General features: G+C 39.8%; 2 protein-coding genes, 1 long non-coding RNA gene and 1 pseudogene across 3 annotated transcripts; 1 reads left to right on the plus strand and 3 right to left on the minus strand.

The window, feature by feature from the left end:
• Positions 1-3098: 3098 nt before the first annotated feature.
• Positions 3099-4519, minus strand: LOC115227341 (annotated as a pseudogene).
• Positions 4520-5297: 778 nt separating this feature from the next.
• Positions 5298-16461, plus strand: LOC115227342. Its single transcript, XM_029798209.1, has 4 exons — positions 5298-5436; positions 7558-7697; positions 15973-16264; positions 16297-16461. The coding sequence occupies exons 1-4, from the start codon at positions 5298-5300 to the stop codon at positions 16428-16430; spliced, it is 705 nt and encodes a 234-aa protein (XP_029654069.1). The 3' UTR covers positions 16431-16461.
• Positions 16462-17249: 788 nt separating this feature from the next.
• On the minus strand, positions 17250-18134 carry LOC115227343 (squamous cell carcinoma antigen recognized by T-cells 3-like). The gene has a single exon (XM_029798211.1). The coding sequence runs from the start codon at positions 18132-18134 to the stop codon at positions 17250-17252; it is 885 nt and encodes a 294-aa protein (XP_029654071.1).
• Positions 18135-19328: 1194 nt separating this feature from the next.
• LOC115227378 lies at positions 19329-19765 on the minus strand. The gene is made up of 3 exons (XR_003883107.1): positions 19617-19765; positions 19488-19586; positions 19329-19457 (listed from the first exon to the last, which is right to left on the minus strand). It is a non-coding gene; the product is annotated as an uncharacterized LOC115227378 (long non-coding RNA).
• Positions 19766-20581: the final 816 nt, after the last annotated feature.

Below are 20581 nucleotides of genomic sequence, written 5' to 3' on the forward strand. Positions count from 1 at the left end.
CAATTCGTTGTTCTGTACGACCGGGGGAACCACAGCAATGTGGTTTCCGTGAATGTTGACAAGTGCGGGGACTGGACTATGTTTGTTGGACAGGCCTTGGATTTGCTGGCGGTGGACGAGTCGGGGAGTGAGCTCGTACTGGAGGAAGATGACTGCTCTACTTTGCTGTTGATGTGATGTGTTCATTGACAGTCATTCCAGACCTCGCACGAGATTGTTCGTATTCCGCGAGGGAGGACCGCCTTGTGTTCTTGATAGACATTTAATTAATTAAAATGTGACGCCCTCTAATAGTGTTTGCTATATGACCTTCCAATCCTCAGGCAAGTTAACACATTCCGTGGAAATGCTATTTCGAAGCAATTCAATCGTATTCTCCGGAGATGGAAGCAAAGAGTCCTCCTTTCACTCAGACCGATACTCAATTGGAGCAATCAAGTGAGCGAGGTGAATGGTGATGCCTCTGAGAGTACGACTTCATCGATTGCCAAAGGGAATGGAAAAACAATTTTGTCTCCATAAACAAGCGAGCTCGATGACTCATCGGAGAGATGCAACAAATAAGCCATCTCAAGAATTCAAGGAGGTGTCCAGATGAAAGAAGGTTCAAGGCAAAATGGAGAATGGCTCTCCAAAGCGGAGATGGCCGAAATAAGTGAGGGGCCGGCCTCAGGTGCGAAGGGAGATGCGAGGTCTTTGTCGTGAAAGATTTGATGGCCGCATGATAGCAAGGCAGAGTGAGCATCGGGTTGTGAAAAAAGTCGGATGTCAATGGGAGGTCCCGGATGTTCAGCTTTCAATAAAGAGAAAGCATCAACGGAAGGTTGCCGAATTGTCTCGTCGTTCCTGTCGGATATCTTTTTCAGCGACCGATATCTGTCGGATATTCCGTTCTTACAGTGACTGGAAGAGTGGCAAGTGGAAGAATAGTAGGGTTTTGGTTCGCGTAGGAGAGAATAGCTGCAAAGTCATTAATTTAAAATATTAAGCGGATCCGAAAATCAGATTTTTAACTCAGAAACTGCTGCAGATTTTGAACCCAGCATAGCTTCGTAACGAGATGGAATAAATTTTATTCCGTACAAACAGCCGTTCTGCCACTCGAAGCTTCAACTTTAGAGTCCACACTGATTAAAGAAAGAATTGAAAAATCATTCATTTCAACTATGGGTGGTTTCCCGGTTTTACTAATATTTTCAAATTTTTGATATTATTTGTTGAATTACACAGGCCCTTAAAAACTAATCCGTTCTTATTTAAACAATCATTTCTGGGAAATTTGTCATAAATTTATAGACTAACCAACAGGCTAAAAATGTGCAGATCGAATAATAATCGAAATATTGCGTATTAGAATATAACATCTGTGCTCTCGATATTTGAAGACATAGCATGCGAACAAGACTGTTACAATGCAAAATCAAGTTACTTGGTCCAGAAAAGGAAACGAATTGGTAGGCCACATTGAATTCACGCCGAGCGCAGACAACCGATTAGGAAACCTTTTGTCCGTTTATTGACAGGAATTAAAATTGCCGCAGAAGCCCACGAGGGTGATTGGCGTGTTGTTGTGACAAAAGTAATACCTGGAAGTTATGCAAGTGAAATTGCAAAAATCCAGATTGGTTGGTTCCGAAGTAGAATAAATGAAGCAGGAGATATAATTACAAATTGGAATGGAGTAAAGTTTTCGAAAATGGAAAAAAACAAAATTCAGGACACAATCAATGTCCTGATACACTCGGGTAGAATGGAGCTGACTTTAATTAAAAAGTGATTGCTCCTTGACAATTTAGGAATGAAGGAACGTCCGACAAAGACTCGGAGAAAGTATTTGTTACAACAAAACCAGTTTGGGGATTTAACTCATATCTGAAGGGTGAACTACCAAACGAAAGCAAATCAACAAAAAGTGAAATAAGAAATAGTCAAACTAGACGGATCTTGCCAAACCCGGAGAATTTCGAATTTGCAAAAGATGCTATTCAAGGTTTAATGAGGAATAATATTTTAAGAATGTAAAAGCCTTGACGCCACAAACAATGTACATTATTATATAATAGTAGCCACCTATTCTAAGCATTAAATGCGGACCTGGACAAGTCTTAAACCGACAGGCACTCGGGTCGGCGTGCTATGGGAGAATCCAGTTATTCGCGAGTCAAAGTCTATCAGGAAAATTAACAGTCACGGTGGGGAGAACGGAAGACCTGCTTGGTTGGCGTGACCACAATTCGCGTATACGACATTTAACAGAGTCAGTGGTGTGTGTGCGACTGTCCCTGATGCACGACTTGTCTTTGGTTGAACGAAAGAAGACGAGCTACAAACGGGAGTCTGACCGAACGATAGAATTCGAAGCAGAGTGCGCCTACAACACACTAAAAGTATAGCACTCCCCCACGTCGACAGATATGCGTTTCGGAGGCGAGCAGGCGCGTCATTGGATATGCCACAATCGCATTGTCGGATATCGACATTCGACAAGGCGTGTGGGGATGGTTCTATCTCTACCACAAATCGACTGTTTGTTAACCATTTATTGAAAATAAAAATCACGTTGTGCTCTGCTCGTAGTTCTTGGTGGAGAGGATCTTCTTCCCGCACATGGCACAGATTCCTGAATACTTTAAATTATAAACCCTTTTTATAGGCACATCCCTGACAGTAATGTGACCCCGTCTGGTGGACTGATCTGTAACACAATTTGCATGTTTTAAATTCACTATTTTTCCCAAATCTGGAAGTTTTATTCATTATACTTGATGCCTTTTTTTATCGGACGTCAGCAGTTTATTTTCGTTTATTATTCGTCCGCCTGTGGAGTTCCGCGAACCAGACTTCCATGGGTCGGGAGTTATTACTTTCCCGAGTTTAAATTGGCCTGCTAATAATCAATGAATATGTACACTTGTCGCACACCATCCCACAACAACACAATTTATTAAAATAATTAATTAAAGCTCAATTTAAAAACTAATTATGACGAATTACAAAAATAACACAAGTAGAGTACCTATTTGCCTTTACTTTACCTCACTGCCCTTTTTGGCGTTCCCTAAATATCTAAGTGGGTTAATTAGCAAAAGAAAGGAGATTAAACAAGAAAAGTCCAAAGAGAGACTAGACTAGTTCGGAGGCTATGATAGAGTGACAAAAGTACCGTCCATGGGCATTTCGGTGATCTCGGTGGAGTAGAACTGTTCAATGTCACGGAGAATGATCATTTCGTCGTTGGTGACAAAATTAATGGACAATCCCTTTCGGCCGAACCGCCCAGCCCTCCCAATGCGGTGAATATAAGTTTCCCTGGACTGAGGAAGGTCGTAGTTGACGACCAACGAGATCTGCTGAATGTCCAACCCCCGAGACCACAAATCGGTGGAGACCAGCACTCGGGTCTCCAAACAACGGAAGGACTTCATCAGTTCCTCTCTCTCCTTCTGGGGAGTGTCCCCGTGCATGTACGTCACCGCAAAGTTGTTTTTGACGAGTTTGTCGGCCAACCACTCAACCTGGCATGAGGAGGGGGGTCACCTTGGCCCGGGAGTTGCAGAAGATGACAGCCTGGGAGACGATGAGTGTGTCGTAAATGTCGATGAGGTGTCGAACTTGCACGGCTCGTTGCCCACGTTGATGAAGTACTGGGATATCTCGTCCAGAGTCAGTTCGTCTCTCTTGACCAGAATACGGAGAGGGTTGGTCATGAACTTGCAGGTCAGGTGAAGCACATCGGGCAGCATAGTGGCCGACACAATGACCACCTGTGTCTGTGGTGGCAGAGACCGGTATATCTCGTATATTTGCGGCTTAAAGTCTGGGAGGTCAGCAGAGGACATACTATCACTCAACATCTGGTCGGCCTCGTCAATAACGAACAACTTGAGAGCAGACGTGTTCAAATACCCGCGGGTGATCATGTCTGAATGAACACACCCCCTACCTATCACTCTCCCCGGAGTCCCCGACACAATGTGCTGTCCTTCCCCGAACTTGCGAATGTCCTCCCCGATGGACGTCCCCCCAATGCAGGCGTGGGCACGCAGATTCTTGTAGGAGCCGAGTGCCAGACACACCTGGAATGATGACACACTCACTCGCTGGATTTGTTGTGCCAATTCCCGTGTGGGGGAGAGAACGATGACTTGGGGGTCCTTGAACTTGATGTCCACGCAGTTGACAGCCCCAATGCAGAAGGCGGATGTCTTGCCCGTCCCCGATTGAGCTCTACGATGGAGGGGTGGGTGTACTGGGCTATTATGTCTCTCCCCGCTATCATCGAGTGAATGAGGCCTTTCTGCACTGTGGAGGGCTTATCCATTCCGTATGCATATATTCCTCGCAGGATTTGAGGGTTTATGTTCATTTTGTCAAACGTCTGGACGAATACCACATCTTCGCTCGTTTCAAAAATATCCTCAGTCTTGTTAAAACTCATCTAATTGTCAATCAATTCATTAATTATTGAAATGTTAATATGACAGTACATACCACAAGGAAGAATCACACCAGGTTGCTGATATTTTTATTATTATTTACATTTCATAATTAATTTAATTAAACCTATGTTTTAAAGTTGAATTAATCTTTAATCAAAAATGTAATATTTTTGCAACTAGAGTGAATACCCAAAAACTGGTAGCACAAATTATCAATTTGTTTAATGGCCGTCTAAAAGGTGTGTCCGCCAATCACGCACTTTTAATGACGTGAACACATGGACGACTAAACTAGCTCTGTCTAATCAAACACAGACGACTACTACATTCCAACAAGTACAATTAATAAAGTAACAAATCATTTAGTCCAGCTGACCTTCTGGATATCAAAATGCTCACTCAGCGAGTCGAGGTACTCATTAAATTCTTTCACTTTCTGTCTGTGCGATTTTATGCCAGTCTTCCCCAGTCTCTCAATCTCCTGACAGTTGATCAAACGTGGGCTACCCTCAGCACTTGTGCTTCTGCAAACTTCTTTTCTGATTTGGTTCGACCATCCACTTTGGTCAATGATGAAGTGACCTGCACTGAAGTATCATTTATATCATTTTTTGTTGGCTTTGTCACACTACAGACATTCTGATTTATTATGTACCATTTCTTCTTATCTTTTCCTTTAAATTTTAGTTTTTTCCTCTCAATATAGTCGTACTCTGACAACTCGTCCATTCCCCACAAAAATAACTTGTTTAAATATTGATTGATTTAGTAAATTATAAAAATAAATCAAAAAGATAATTTATATTGTTCATAGATGGGGTCAGTGCGAACGTCGAGGACAATTTTGTGAGCACAGGAATGGATGACTTGCATCAAGTGGCGTCGTGTAATTCCACAACAATGCACAATTTCCTCGAAATGGTGTTGTCCGTCAAAATACTGAAAATAACTGGAATAAAGGAAAAGCAGACCTGTGCTCGAATGGGCCGTCCTGGAAGTAGAAGTAGTAGCGGTGGAGTTGGATGACCACGTCGTAGCGAATAAGCCACTCGAGCATGGATTCCAATCCGCACTAGGACATGACCCCTCCACTACTTGACGGACTTGCCTTCCCAACATTTCCCTCACCTGGCAAAGTGGGACTGCAGCCGGCAGTTTGTTCAGAATCCACATGAGCGAGTACTTCGGGAACTTCCGACTGAACCTATTCTGGATCACGTGGAGCTCCGATTTGTTTAATTTGCCCGACTTTTTGTACATGGAATGGCCACAGATGGGGAAGATGAGGGCTGCGTGACCCCAGTAGAGGAGGTAGGTGGCCATCGACATGACCTGCCACCTGACAGTCGGCCAACCTTGTCGAGACGGACCCCCATCCGTGCGGACATTTCCTGTAGGGAGAGGGTGGTGGAGTGTACTCGCAGAAGGGGAACGAATCCGTGAATGTTGTGTCGGAGGAGGAGGGAGTGGTATGGCCTGATTGCCCGGTCGATTGTGGGGGAGGCGGGGAACACTCGCAGTTGATGTTCCCCCAACGACAAACACAGTCTCGTGCTTTCCCCGATCACCAAGTCCAACTCAGTGCATGTCTTCAGTCTACACCCTCCCAAAGAGCCACAACTGAGAATAGACGTCAAAGTACAGTTTAGCGAGACAACTGGCATCGACGGCCTCCTGGAAGTATTGGTTGAGTGTGTCCGGCTTGACTAATCAGGACAGCCCACCTCGGCAATGTAATTCCCTGTCTCGTATATTTCCAGCATTGTGCCCAACTCCCGAGTGAGCAGGCCACACCTCTCCTCTTCCCGGAGAAGAACGAGACAGACCTCCTTCAGAAGGGCCCCCAGGAAGTTGAAGATAGGGATGTCGACGTGACTCTACAGACTGAGAAGAGGGTGAACTGATGTGCAGATGAGAGTGTTGATGTAGTCGTGTCCTCCGCACTGATTCCCGCAAATGAAGCAGCGATCAGTCTCCAACACGATTGGGGACCCGACGTATCGGACATTCCCAAATTGGAGGTCGAATGTCTCCTCTTTCATCATTTTTTGTTTTGTTAGAATCCCTGCCTCCAGCAGACAACGAATTCTGTCAATTCGACTGCTGATTTACTTTTCCAGTTGGTCTGATTCCACAACCGAATATTCTGAGGAGGATCTGTGTGGTGACCTGTTGGTGTCTGACGAGTCGAATGGGCAGTTGAGGAGAATGTAGTCTCCGTGAGAGTTGGAAAGTACGACAGTCAAGGACAGTATTTGGTCAGGTTGTATGTCGCACATGTCGCTATTACTTAGTTTCAATAACTCGCAAGTTTACTGATTTTGATATTATTCAAATAATTAAACTAAATTGATTTCTGTCTTTGGTCGTCTATCTCCAGTCCAGATTCGGTTTCCATGTCAGGCATAGAAACAGATAGAAAATTTATGTTTTTCCCCACTCGCATGCATTGTCATCCCAATCACAACCGATTATGTCTTAATCATTTTCTATTTTGAGACAATTCCGTCCCATCAAGACAGGATCTCATTTTTGAACTATTCCTTGTTTCAACTAATGTTGTTGATTCTCGTCTTATAGAGATTGTTATTTTCAGTTTTAATTGTTGTGCTCACTCGCACATCAAACTGGACTGAGTGCGTTGTGCTTCTTGGTCTTCCTAATTGTGTCGTGTGAAATTATAACTAGTGTGCATTCTGCCACATTTTATAGTAAGATGGTCAACTGTCTCTTTATTGATTTACAATTATCGAATAACAAATTCGGTTTAGCGTAAATACAGCATTCCTCAGTTAAAGGAGAGCTATTTCCGCGTATTAGTCACCCTCCAGATTCAAATTTAAGTCCGTATTTTCTACACTCTGAATTGTCGGTTTATTTTCATTTTCTTCTAGCAGATCTCCTTCCGTCCTTTGGATGCCTATCTCTTTTCATTGCCAATGTTTCAATAGACAAAATCGACAATGTAGAATTGCTTTGCTAATTGAAGAGTTGCTTCCTTACTTGATTCACCATGATGGTGTTCACTGCAGGTTCACTCAGGCACTTGAATAGCACAGAATGGGTCGACTTGTCGTTGATGCGTTCTAGCAAAAATTTATTTGTATTTCTTTGGCAGCTTCGAGGTTTACACCCAAGGGAATCCTTAATTCTGAACGACATGTTCTACCACCGTGGATCCACGGCATCCTACAGAATCTGACTTTGGCCACATTCACTACTCATTCACATTGTATTGGATATGGCTGTATTCGAGAGGTCTGTTGGGGTGATTGGAAACTGTTTTTGCTCATTCGGATTGTCTCGGTATTTGCCTGTGATATTCTCCTATAGTTGAGATCATATATAAAAACATTAATTTATTGTCGAGAAATTAACTGTGTAATAACAGAAATGAGAGAAATAAAAGCATAAGTCAAAACAGGCCAATCGGACACTCTGCAAAGGGAATTGTGAATTGTCTCAATCAAACGCCTACATTGAACTATTTCAAAGTCTTGAAGAGAAAGTCTCAAAGTAATTCTGTCTCCAAGAGATGTGACAGTTCGATTGAGTAGCCACCCGATATTGTCGTAGACTTGTCCACTCATGTCATTAATCAGACAGACAGACACGACAGCCATTGCTAGTGATATGCTTGTGACTGAACTCAGAGAATACAAAATAGACCGATACACACACGTTTCACCAGTCTGTCCATAATTTAGTGATATATACAGTCCGTGCTGATAAAAGTCTTTCAACTGCAAATTGGATTACTTGTAGAATGCCATTGGACACAGTGGGGGATGGAGACAGGGATGCTAGGGAGTTGAGGGCGGGGATGCCTGCTGTTTGAACTAGGCCTAATTCTGACAATAATACAATTGGAATCACCATATAAATCTAAACGGCCGATGGTCTGACAAAACTGGCCTATCACTGCTATTAATTGACTTTCTGAGGTTTCTTTGAATCTCCTCACTACTTGTTGGAGTCTTATCACCGAGTATTGACAGTCCAGCCTTTGTGGATTGGAATATGTATTATTAGGTGGGTCAGCGTGGTTGGATTCCTGTTTAAATGATTCTAATTCTATTTCTACTGCCTTGCATTTGAGTGACCAGTATGTGGACTGATTAATCACCCTACAGTAGCCTACAGTCCGGATTAACTTAAATCTCTGCAAATTAATGTAGTCTTCCATTGTGTCGTGCTCTGGTTTGGATTTTATTATATAAAGTGCGAGGGTTACTTTCCAACACATTGCTATCCGTTCTTCGAAACAGTCGAGATGTACACCACTTGATTCCTTCATAACTTCCCGCTATAATTCAAATACTTTATTTACAAACACTTAAGCAAAGTTAATTATCACAAATAAAATAAACTCGTCGACACTAATTTGTAATCCTCTCCACAGTGTCGAAAAAAATCTTAATAATATTTCAAAAAAACACAATAAGAGATTTTCAGAAATTTTCAGAATTGTTCAATTAATTTTATTATTTTTGAACAACTTTAATCACTTTTAAATTCATGTTTAAAATTAATATTAAATTAGTTAATTTCAAATAAAATTATTTCAGCGTGTTTGTTGTGTTTTGTATTCCTAATTCTTTAGACCAATAATAACATCACATGCCTAAATTTTCAGATTTTAATCTCGATCTGCGAATATTAAAAGTGTCAAAATTGGTTGTTGTATTGACAGGGAATAGAAGACCTCGGATGGGCCGAGCCAACCCCAATCCAAGAAAAGATAATTTCATTTTGTGGTGAAGGAAGGGACATTGTGGCTCGAGCCTGCACTGGGTCAGGAAAGACAGGCGCATTCCTCCTCCCCATCATCCAATCAACCCTCTCCACAGTTGGCCACCCAAATCACCCCAAAGTGTCACTCTGATGACATAATCGGGATTGTTTTGTGCCCCACGAAGGAAATATCCCACCAAACACACAAATTCCTCAAGAAAATGTGCAAATATGCAGAAAGAGTGACCTCAGTCAACCTCTCGGACGACACAAGTGTGGAATCCCAGGAGTATGTCCTCGTCCCCTATTTAAGGTCGTTGCTGACGAACTACAAGCCGAATATAATAATATCGACATACAAGCCTCTACTCCACCATTTGCACTCCCAAAATATCCAAATCAACCAATCCTTCAGGATTTGGGCAATCGACGAGGCCGATCTGTGTCTGGCACTCCCACACAGGAGAAGGAAGATCATAGAACTGAAGAACACGTATTTCAGAGACCCCCACCAGGTTATTCTGACCTCGGCCACGGTCGGCCGGGAGTCGTATCGACACTTTCCACTCAAAAACCCCGTGATTCTGAATTTGAATCGGTCTAATCTGCCACCCCCGTCCCAACTATCGCAATATGTCCTGAGTTGTGGGAATAAGGAGAAATATCAAGTTCTGGTGGCCCTCCTGAAGCTGCGGATAATCAACGAGAGACTGCTAATCTTCCTCAATTCAGTAGAAAAGTGTTACAGGTCTGCATAACTCATTACCCAAGACTGAAACTACTTTTGGAGCAGTTTGCCATTCGTAGTTGTGTGCTGAATGCTCAACTCCCCTTGGCCTGCAGGCAAGTCACGATTATTGACGTGGCAGGATTAATGCTGTCGAACAATTCAACGAGAGAAAGTACGACATTGTCATTGCCTCGGGGGATTCCCTCAAGTTGGTGTCTGATTGTATTGGAGGGCGGGGAAGGAGGAGGAGTACAGCATGACCCGCGGGGTTGACTTCCTGGGGGTTGCCTACGTTCTCAATTTTGATTTCCCCCCTTCTTACACGTCCTATGTCCATCGAGTGGGAAGGTACCCCATTGACACGAGTGTCAGAACTGCCCGGATGAATAGCAAAGGAGTGGCCGTCTCGTTTGTGTGTCCGAGGGAGATGGACTTGCTCGAGGGAGTCACTGCGGAGATGGGGAGGGGGACTATTGTGCCCTACCCATTCAAAATGGAGGACATTTCCGGCTTTCGATACCGAGTTCTGTCCGCATTGGCAACCGTCACGAATTCGGCAGTGAAGGAGGCACGACTTGGGGAAATTAGAGCTGAGATTTTAAATTCAGAGAAGCTTACAGTTTTGTGTTTTGTGAGTGTAGAGTTTCTTGGAAGAAAGGAGTCGTGCTATGACCAAGTTGAGACACGACAAGCCATCGGGGAAGATGCCACCCAAAGTTAAGCATATGCCTGAATATATTCGTGAGTTTTGAATTATTATTTAGTCCCCTCCGGATATAAACACGTCAATCAAAAGAATATTTTTTCAAAGAAGAAAAGAAAAAGAAATGCGCATTTCCGTTCAGTATTCAGCTTTTCTTACGCACTAGAATAAAACCAATGTCCTTAAAACCTTGAAAATAACTAAATGATTTGTGTTTGTATTATAAATTTTACTCATTTTTCTTTAAACCGCGGGACCTTTCTAGACAAAAATTATTTGGGATGACAATCTGATCTCTTTCGCTTTTGACAAAAACTGGTCTTATAGTTTTACTCTCGAGGATTTTACTGGAAACCAAACATTTGGGAAACGCACTCGGAGATGAAATTATTTGTGATACTATATGAGATCATGATTAGTTTATTGTTAAGACCGTGTTAATAATCAGTATTGCTAGTATGCTAATTCAAATGTCACATTGTGCCAACAATAGCACGATTGTTGCTAGTTTAGAAGACAAAAATTATACCTGTGTAGAATAAGGTGGGTAGTAAATTCAGAGCATGTCCTTTTATATCCACTTTTGTGCTATTCGTTGACTTTTCAGGTTCTTCAGTATTTGTGTTTTCAGATTTCGGAGATGTCATACTTCCAGATTTTGTCGTTTCAGTTTTATTTTCTGATTTTGTCTGAAAGACACAAATGGCTAAAATAAGGAGTTGGAGAAGGAATTCATTTAATATGTCTTTTTTGTGTTTAATTATTTATATATTTACATCGAACTACAATATGTTGTTATTGATTGTATCTGCAATCTGTGTGTGAAAACACAAGTTCAATTAAATCATTTTTCTTAATTGTCATAAATAATAGTATATTAAGTGTAAAAGCAGACGCCTATTAATTGAACAAAATGACTTAAGACATTTGATAAAAATTAGTTTCCATAGACCGGATGAAGTGCAGAGCAATTCGTTGTGGAGCTTCAACACAACCGCCATCAATAATAATACTGTACGTCACTAAAGAAAATAAAAAACGGAAAAAAACAATAAAAATCATTTTTGCAAAAAATACAACATGTGAACAAATTATACAGTCTATAAAGACGGATTCCCGAAATAAGTGAGTCCATTCCTCACGTACTAGAGAATTGATGGAAACAATTTCAGATAATCAACTTGGCAGACTCGTCACATTCATCATGGCAGTGACCGTCGACAATATGTCACAGACTGATGCCAAGCTGGCGGCATACAACAAATATAAAAAAGACGAGGTAGTAGAAATATACGTATAAATACATTTCAGAATGTAAGTAAAGTCAATTTGGATGACTTGGAGGAGCCCAAAGAGACCGTCTTCACCGATCTTCGGAGGTTTACCTTTGATTCCTCGGAAAGCAATTGGGAATCGCCCGACGACGAAAACAGCCAAGACAATACTTATTTTTAATGATAAAAATAAATGTTTGAATAACAAATATAAAACAGCCTATATGGACTCAAAATAAATGATTCTGAGAGCAAAAGAAATGTCGTCCTTCAATCGAGCAGCCGCCGCCCGAAAGCGACTCTCCAAAAGGGCGTCAAGAATGCACCCTTTGAGGATTTCGACTCGGTGACAGATGATGGACACAGTGAATCCAAAGACGAGTCCTTTGGAAATGGCATACGACCCATCGGACGACACACCCATCGTGATGTGTTCTCCTGCCTTGGTCCCGAAGTGCAGAGCGTGTAAATGTCGGCACACACAGAGAGACTGGGAGGCAGCCAGTAGATGACTGTTCTGCTGGGTCATGTCCTAAAATAGACGAACAAATATACTTTGTCCATATTCACTTCCCTCAGAGGATTGACGTTGGTTGAGTGAATGAGATCAGAGTGGGACCCCCAGAAGAACTAGGATTACACTTGTGGACACACCTCTTCCGGTGGTTGGGCAATCCCCGAAAAATACTGCGGAGAAAACACAACCGAAATGTCACTCGAATCGAGGAAATCATTGCTGAAGTAGCGACACAAATGAGCAGCCAGAAAGGAGTAGTCGCCGACAAAAACAAACTAATTAATCTCAATAAATAATAATATTCTTACTTTAGTGGGTTTGCTCGAATTTCTCTTTTCGGCACATTCGAAAACGCGGCATTGTTTGATGGTACTCCAAACAGCGTGGAAACGAGTTTTGGCATTTCCAACAGTGAGGGGGAACACTACGTAGTCCACATCCCCTGAGAACGCCGTTTTCCATTCCGAGGTGATTGTCAGCCCTACGACAGTGAGGGATTCCACACACTTTCCAGACGAGGGTAGACCGAGTCGAGTATGTCCATCGCCACCCCTTTAAGCAGTTCGTGTAAATTCGGGTTTTCGTATATTGTTAGATCAATTAGCTAAATAAAGTTGTCGTAATAGTACAAAGTCTTCAAAGGCGCAACCGACAAGAATGCTTTGAATTATATAATAAGATAGACGAGAACACCCTCCAGTGACAGTCACCTTTAAGATCATTTCTATATTGTCAAACTAACGATGAATACCGCTGAGATCCACGTAATAATATTTTTTATTAATTTAAATTTTTTAGTATATTATTATATTTTTTATAAACAAATTAATTATGCGCATTTATTCATTCACCCCAATATAAATGAATACTGCTACTTTTCTGAAATCATGGTCTACCTGCACTGCACCAATCTCCTACAGTTCTGGCATGTTCGTGGCCCATGTTCTATCGAGTATTTTTTCACCACGGTCTGTGCTAGCATGCTGTAACTGAGTTTTAAACATTACCAGAGAAAGCGTCCGAAAAAGTTAATACGCTCAATCCTGGATAAGAAAATTCTACGGAGATTACTTGGTTGTATATTTTCTTGATATAGACTGTGAGTGGAACGGGCTCTTTTTTAAAATCACTTTCCAAATATTTCATAGACCTTTGACTAGTACATTGGCAAGTACTTCCTCCACATGACTTGAGGAGATCATAGTCGACAAACACTCCAAGAATCTTTTGTGCATGCATATGCACTTTTTTAATAAATAACTTGAATCCCCTGTTTGTAAATAAGGTCAAAGAGTCTAATAAAGAGAAAATTAGCATAGGGGCAAACAGTTGCAAGCAATATCCTTCTGTATTGAAATAATTCTTGAACAGATAGTGCACTAAATAGCTCAATTAATAATAGTCTTGAGCGCGGTGATGAAATTTTGGAAGATTGTTTGATAAAGTCCTTAATGAGCGTAAAAGGGACGTTCTCGCAGGATCTTAACGTTGCACGCCCGTGCTTGCAGAGTGTCGCCATTTCGGAGAAGCTTCAATCCGCTGATAGTTTATGCCCGTTGTTTGATGTTTCGAAAATACATCTAAGCTTGTTGAAAGTATTGTGCTCTCTTAGTTTGTAATTTATGTAAATTAAGTAAGCTACCTAATAAGGAACTTAAATTAAGCATTATCTGAGGAAAACATGATAACTAGGGCAACCAAAAAATTGCACTTTTTAATAAAAAAAATTGCAAAAATGAATTTTAAAAATTGTAAAAAATTGCAAAAATAATTTTTTTTAATTGTAAACATTACATTATGCAAAAAATTAACGAAATTATTTATTGTAATAGGAAATCAAATATTCCTGAACATTTTCAGGTTTAAAGTTCCTCTCTTTACTAAGAATTTTCGTCAAAAGAGATATTGCCCTTTCGATAGATGCTGAACTTGCGCTACATTTTCTGAGATGTGAATAAACTTCTGGCGATAGATTCTTATTTGAGAATTCAAGAATACTTAGTATTCCTGATTTCTCAAGCTTTTTTGATATATAGGATTTTATGTCGCATGGATCTGATGTAAAGTCTAGGGTGTTTAGATCACCATAAGCTGTTGCAATGGAGTATATATACCACTGGTCATATATCTCGCCCCATCTGTAACGAATAATATAAAATTTTCACGTTCAATAGAAAATTTCTTTATTACTTTGTCCACCTCAACACAAATTGTTGAAGTAGTAGGCGGATATATAGATTGGTACACGATACTAAATGAAGATTTTTTGGAGTGGAGATTTTCCCAATCAAAGTAATTAAAAAACGAGTTCCATTGATTTGGGCTTCATCACAAACAAAAAAAACACATTCCCCACTATTGAATAACTTAAAAAAAACAACAGTAAATGAGTCTGAATGGTATTAATTTTATATTTTGATATTTCTTTAACATTTAACCTGCAAGATGATTCAGATGGCAAAGGATATGTTTCCTGCTCAAAAAGCCGTATGAGGGAAGGATGTCTGATTTTATAAATTGGTATGTTTGCCTCCAAAAACGCTTGTGTTACTTTGATCCCCCAATCCTTTCGAGTATCCGTTATCGCCGAAAGAAATGTTTGTGAACTCTGAGATGAATTTGTCCATTCTATAAATTTAAATTCAAAGAAATACTGTGTGCTTTTAAATGTTTTTTTGAAGAACGGTGCGCATCAATAAAAAATTTTGTGTCACACCGTACAACAGTTGAGCAATTGGAGCAAAATAAATTCCCTTCACTGTCAATAACAAACTCGGGGAATTTCTTTGCATAAAATGAAATTTTCTGTGACACTGTCCTTTTACCCATTACAACAAACAACTAAAACACGTTTTAATAATCTTTTACTTATAATTATATTATTTTTTAATAAAAAAATTTTTTTTTTAATTTAAAAAAATTGCAAAAAATTGTAAAATGACTACAAAAAATTGCAAAAAATTGCAAATTTAAATCGAATAAAAATATAATTAAAATTAATGTCTATTCATTACTTTATTATTTATCGAATTTTAATTAAATTATATTTAATTGCAAAAAAATGCAATTGGTTGCTCTAATGATAACTTTAAGATATAGTGCACTATAAACATATTCGAATTCTTTGGTAGCCAAAGAAAACAACACTTGTGCACTAACTGAGCATATTTTTCTGTGACTATTACATACTAGGGTTAATTGTATTTATCTATAAAACTCAAAATTCGATGTAAAAATAATTTTGTTAATCCAGGAATTCAGAAGGAGTGATTCCTCCTTTCAATCAACTTGTTATGTTAAATGAAATGATATTATTTAATTATAAAGATTAATTATAAATATATAATAATACAAATTTCCTGTTGTTTGAGTTAAAAATGGGGAAACGTGGGAGAAGAAAGTCAGCAAACTCAGTTTCCGTAGAAGGTTGTAGTCAATACTGAACAAAGACTCGGAAAGCATGCAGTCGGGAACCTCCGACGACAACCACGAACGACTTGTCTACAAATACATCACAAAAAAGAAAGACTACACAAAAATGACTCGACGACAAGTAATAAATGAACTAAAATTAGCAATCCTTATTTGAACGAAAAAACAATGTCGAGGACGGAGATAGAGCGGACGAGGAAATCTTGACCGAAGAACAACTACAACGCAAAGAACAGCGGATAAACAGGAGAAGGGAATATGAAAAGCAAAGGAGAACAAAGCAGCAAAAGAAAACTGTGGAGAAAGTCCTCAAAAAGCAGGTTGGACGGAAAAAGAAATTGAAATCCGCCGTTTCAGAACAAGTCAGCATGATTTCCACTCTCTCCACAAGATCGGGGACTCTAATAAGTTACCCCGAGAACTACGAACCGGCAGAGAAGATATACAAGTATATTTACGTACTCGATAAATCAGTCTACCTCCGCCACGAGAAATGACCTGTGGGGCGGCTGGCTGTTCGAATTCGAGGAAATACGCCTGTTCTTCCACGGGTGTGCCTCTCTGCAGTTTAGAGTGCTACAAAAAACTTAATTTTAGTTAATTTATATTATTTACGGAATTTTAAACTGACGTAATTGTGCTCAACTTGTCGTGTCAAGTTTTGATTTGTTTATTTAATTATCTTGTGAGGCCTACTTTTTGTTCGGATATCTTTAAATCACTATTAGTTGTAAATTTATAACTTAACGATAATCACTAGCTTAAGTTGTGTTTGATTTTTCTTTATATTTATGTAAAGTCAAGAGTTCTGTTATTCAAAAATGTCTTTAAAATTTTAATTGATTTTCTATTTGACAATTATAATTCGTCAATTGTATTTATTAAACTTATCGTCAGTAACAACGATTAAAAATGTTAAATTTGTTATTTAATGTAATTTATATGTTCATGTCTTCCACAAAATCTACGAATTCTACAAAAAAAATAAAATCCCGACCATTAAAATCAATAAATTGATCATTGTTTTTATCAGCAAGTTTGATAATTTTGAGACAATCTTTCCTACTTATAGAATTACCAAACGTCTTCTTTAGCATTTGATAGAGCTCGGCGGAGGATATCAATCCATTGCCGTCAGTGTCAATTTTATTAAAAGCCTTTTTCAGTCCTTAAAACTTGATTATCATTTAAATATACTCTTTAGTCTTTCCAGGCCCACGTCCTTGACCTAACTACAATTAACTTTTAATTATTACATCCATTTAAGCGCAAAGTGTACGTTCTTATATTTAGTCTATTAATTTGATAAATAAATTAAAAAACCAAATATTATTACAATAAACAAAAAATCATTTATTAAACAAATCTTTAAAATAATCCTGGGTTTTGTTTCCTTCAGAGACGGCAGAATCTGTTCTTTTTATGACTCGAGGAATAAAGTCCATCCGCGTTTTCTGTGTCGTTGAAAACTTTTTAGAGCTAGCCATTGGGACATCCTCTTTTGTCCGCTTGGAAGGAGGATTGGAAAAGGCGGCGGCAATGACACAGTCTTCCACAGTCCGTCCATCCAACAAGGCGAGTCCTTCTCTTGCATATTTCTATTGTAGTATAAAAAGCACACCTCGTCCTCAAAATCGACATAGGCCACTCGTTTGGACACTCCATTTTTACGTGTGACCAATCTTACTTGACGGACTCCACACACTATTCCACTCAATAACTCCTCGAGAGCGGGTCCGTTCATTGTATGTGGAATATTTCTTAAAAACAATTTGCATTTGTCCAAATCAGTGGAATACTGGGAGTAAGAAGGAAACATGACCTGAAATGGTCTGGCCACTCCATTGGGGGACACATACATCGGACGCCCCTCCACACCCACGGGAGTACGGTCGAGGTTCAAGGCCTCTTGGACACTCTCCATTCGATCAAACTCCACATATCCATATCCTCGGTGTCTGCCACCAACATCTCCCACAAGACGGACAGAACTGACTGTCCCAACCCTCCTAAATATGGCACTTATTTCCTCTTCACGAATTGAATATGACAGATTCGATACAAACACTGTTCGTTCCTCTCCTTCATCGTGCTTCCTCTTCACGGAACAATCATTTTTCAGTTCAGTTGGCTTGTCCGGTTTTACTTTTTCGTTTGAAATTGATTTCATTCCACTTTTCTCAGGTGCTCGCTCAAAGTTAGATTTTTCAAAGTTTTTTCCAAATTTTTGACTTTTTCTTGGCTGATTCAAAGAAATGGCGCACTTGAAAGGGAAACTGACAGACTTTTCTGTTATTTTTTTCATAGCCAGCCAATAAGTAGAATGGTCTCCTACATGTCAGGACACTTGCAAAAACCGTGGATCCTCTCAAAATGAATGTACATATCAGCCACAAGTTGGACATGGTCCCTCACACACACAACCGCCCTCCTCAACACTTTCCTCTGTGAGGACAAATCTCCATATAAAGTCTCGATCATGTAATAATCATTCCAATAGCGAAACTGTCTTCGCAGGTCAGTGGACACAACTCTGTCACACAGTTCTCTCGCATTCCCCAAATCAGAAGAGGCACATAAATTGGCAGTGAACATGGCTATTTCAGCCCAGGACACAACATCGGAGGGGTAGTCTGGGCATCACCGATCGAACCAACTTGTTTCGAAGTATTCAAGTGAATAGTCGCACATTTCATAAGCAGCACTCACATTCTCCGGACAGTCGACAGCACGCATACGATAAAAGACAAGTGCGGCCATGCACAGTCGACAGTAGTCACGACTGCTGCCATATTCGACAGTAAAAGCAGAATTAAACAACTCTGTCTGATTTATAACAATCAACTACCAGTAAATTTGTTGACTAGACATTCGTCACTTGTGTTATGTCGAGAATAGTTGAGTAACTGCAAGCGATAGACCCAGAAGGAAACATTCTCCGGACACTGAGAATTTGCTCGTTCCACCACCGAATAGACATCCTGCATATATTCCTCACGTGACTCATATCTCCTAATCTGACGAGTTTAGTAGAAAGAATAACCAGCAACTGAATGTAGAGTGACCAATGCGTCTCACTTTGTGGAAACGTGTTTAGAAGACGTTCTAACAACGCCTGTCGACGCCTGAGGGCAGAACTGTGCGAATTGGCTTCCAAATACTCGTCAAAGACCACAAGAGTAGGCTCTGTCTAAGACATAAATTCACTCCGAACTGACTGAAAGGTGCTCTTCAAAGGGGAGTAATTTTTTTAAAAGACGTCTCGAGTCGGCGACTTTATTCAGGGCACTGGACGGAGGAGACTCGACAATCCACTGGCAATATTCAATCCAGACATCCTCCAGTTCTAAGGAATGAACACGACTAAAAAACCTGCGGTAGGAACTCCAATCTCTCCCAAAAACAACTCATTTAGTCTACTCCTGTCGCCCTATAAACGTCCTAGCTAGTGAGGGAACTAATTAAACAGTCCCAATCTCTATTTGGCGTGCCTTCTGCCACAAACTGTGTGACCCCACCACATGATGTCCGCAGCTGCGTAGTGCACTGTCGATAACACGTTTTACTTCGTCGTGGGGCAGTTTAGTTGCCAGTATAAAATCAACGTAAATATTCCAGATTTCTAGACCTATTAAAATATAGGAAAGTTTAATAAAACTATTTAATGAACGGGCTGCCGTGTTCAACAAAGGAAGGAGATAGTCAAGATCTGGTTGTGGTGTGTCCAGTTCATCGTTTATCCATTCCAGCCATGCTTCTAGGGTGATTAGATTAACGAGGTATTTACGGTCAGACAGAAGGTATTTGCAATAATATGCTTCCCGAATATGCCTTCGATCGAGTGTGTTACTTGCGTTTTTGAGACAAGTAAGAAAGTCGGAATATGTTCTGGGGTTGTCGTTAACTTCACGTGCAATACAATCCACTTGTGCTTCCATTTATAATCGAATACAACAACCAAACAAACAAACAAATGTATTTAATAATTTAACTAATAAAAAATAATTAATTAATCAATGATTACCTCTGAATGGCCAGGTTTCTCAATGAGATTGCATCTGGTCTTCCAATTTGTTGATTAAGTTTAAAGAGGAACATTTTTGAACACTAAAAGTCTCAAAGTAAAGACACCGACATTAGTTTGCCTACCTAAGTTGCATTATTTGAATAGTTTGATATTATTATTAGAACCAATTATTAAAACTTATATGCTGTTTTTTGAGTCCTCAACGAGTGAACCCACATATTTTGTCTTCTCAGGATTCCTCGAAGTATATTCATATATTGTCTTCCTAAATTTTATGAACCATTCAGTTAAAAAACTTTTTTAATGTTTCATAATTCTTTAAATGATTTTGCAATAGTCTCATAAATTTCACGTTTCACATGCATACGTTGATCCAAATACTGATGTATTTTCCGAGTTTGGATATTCCATTGTAAAATTCGACTCCAAAAATCAAGTAGCTCACTTGAAGTAAATATCGCGATAAGTTGTAAATCTGACTGCATTTCAACTACCTCCAGTTAACTTCTTCATGAAAATGTGTTCCGAATGCGATAATAACGAAGCATATTTACCATATGATTCATTTTCCCTGTGGTTAGAGAGTATTGGAAAATGAATACAGCTGACAATTTTTATTTCCCAAAGATGTGTAGACTTGGCGCTATAAAATATAAACGATTGAAGAAATAGAGAGAAAGTGTTTCGTGTATTTTTTAGATATTCTCGGAGTATACAGTTCAAGA

Source organism: Octopus sinensis, unplaced genomic scaffold (genome assembly GCF_006345805.1).
Source record: "Octopus sinensis unplaced genomic scaffold, ASM634580v1 Contig02842, whole genome shotgun sequence".
Classification (NCBI taxonomy): domain Eukaryota; kingdom Metazoa; phylum Mollusca; class Cephalopoda; order Octopoda; family Octopodidae; genus Octopus; species Octopus sinensis.

Bases quoted from the DNA above. Each gene is read 5' to 3' on its own strand.
- LOC115227343 (XM_029798211.1), bottom strand. From the start codon at position 18,134: ATGAAAAAAATAACAGAAAAGTCTGTCAGTTTCCCTTTCAAGTGCGCC.
- LOC115227342 (XM_029798209.1), top strand. From the start codon at position 5,298: ATGGATGACTTGCATCAAGTGGCGTCGTGTAATTCCACAACAATGCAC. The intron at 5,437-7,557 runs GTAGAAGTAGTA...TTTCTTTGGCAG, and splicing joins TCGAATGGGCCGTCCTGGAA to CTTCGAGGTTTACACCCAAG. The intron at 16,265-16,296 runs AGAAGATATACA...TACGTACTCGAT, and splicing joins CGAGAACTACGAACCGGCAG to AAATCAGTCTACCTCCGCCA.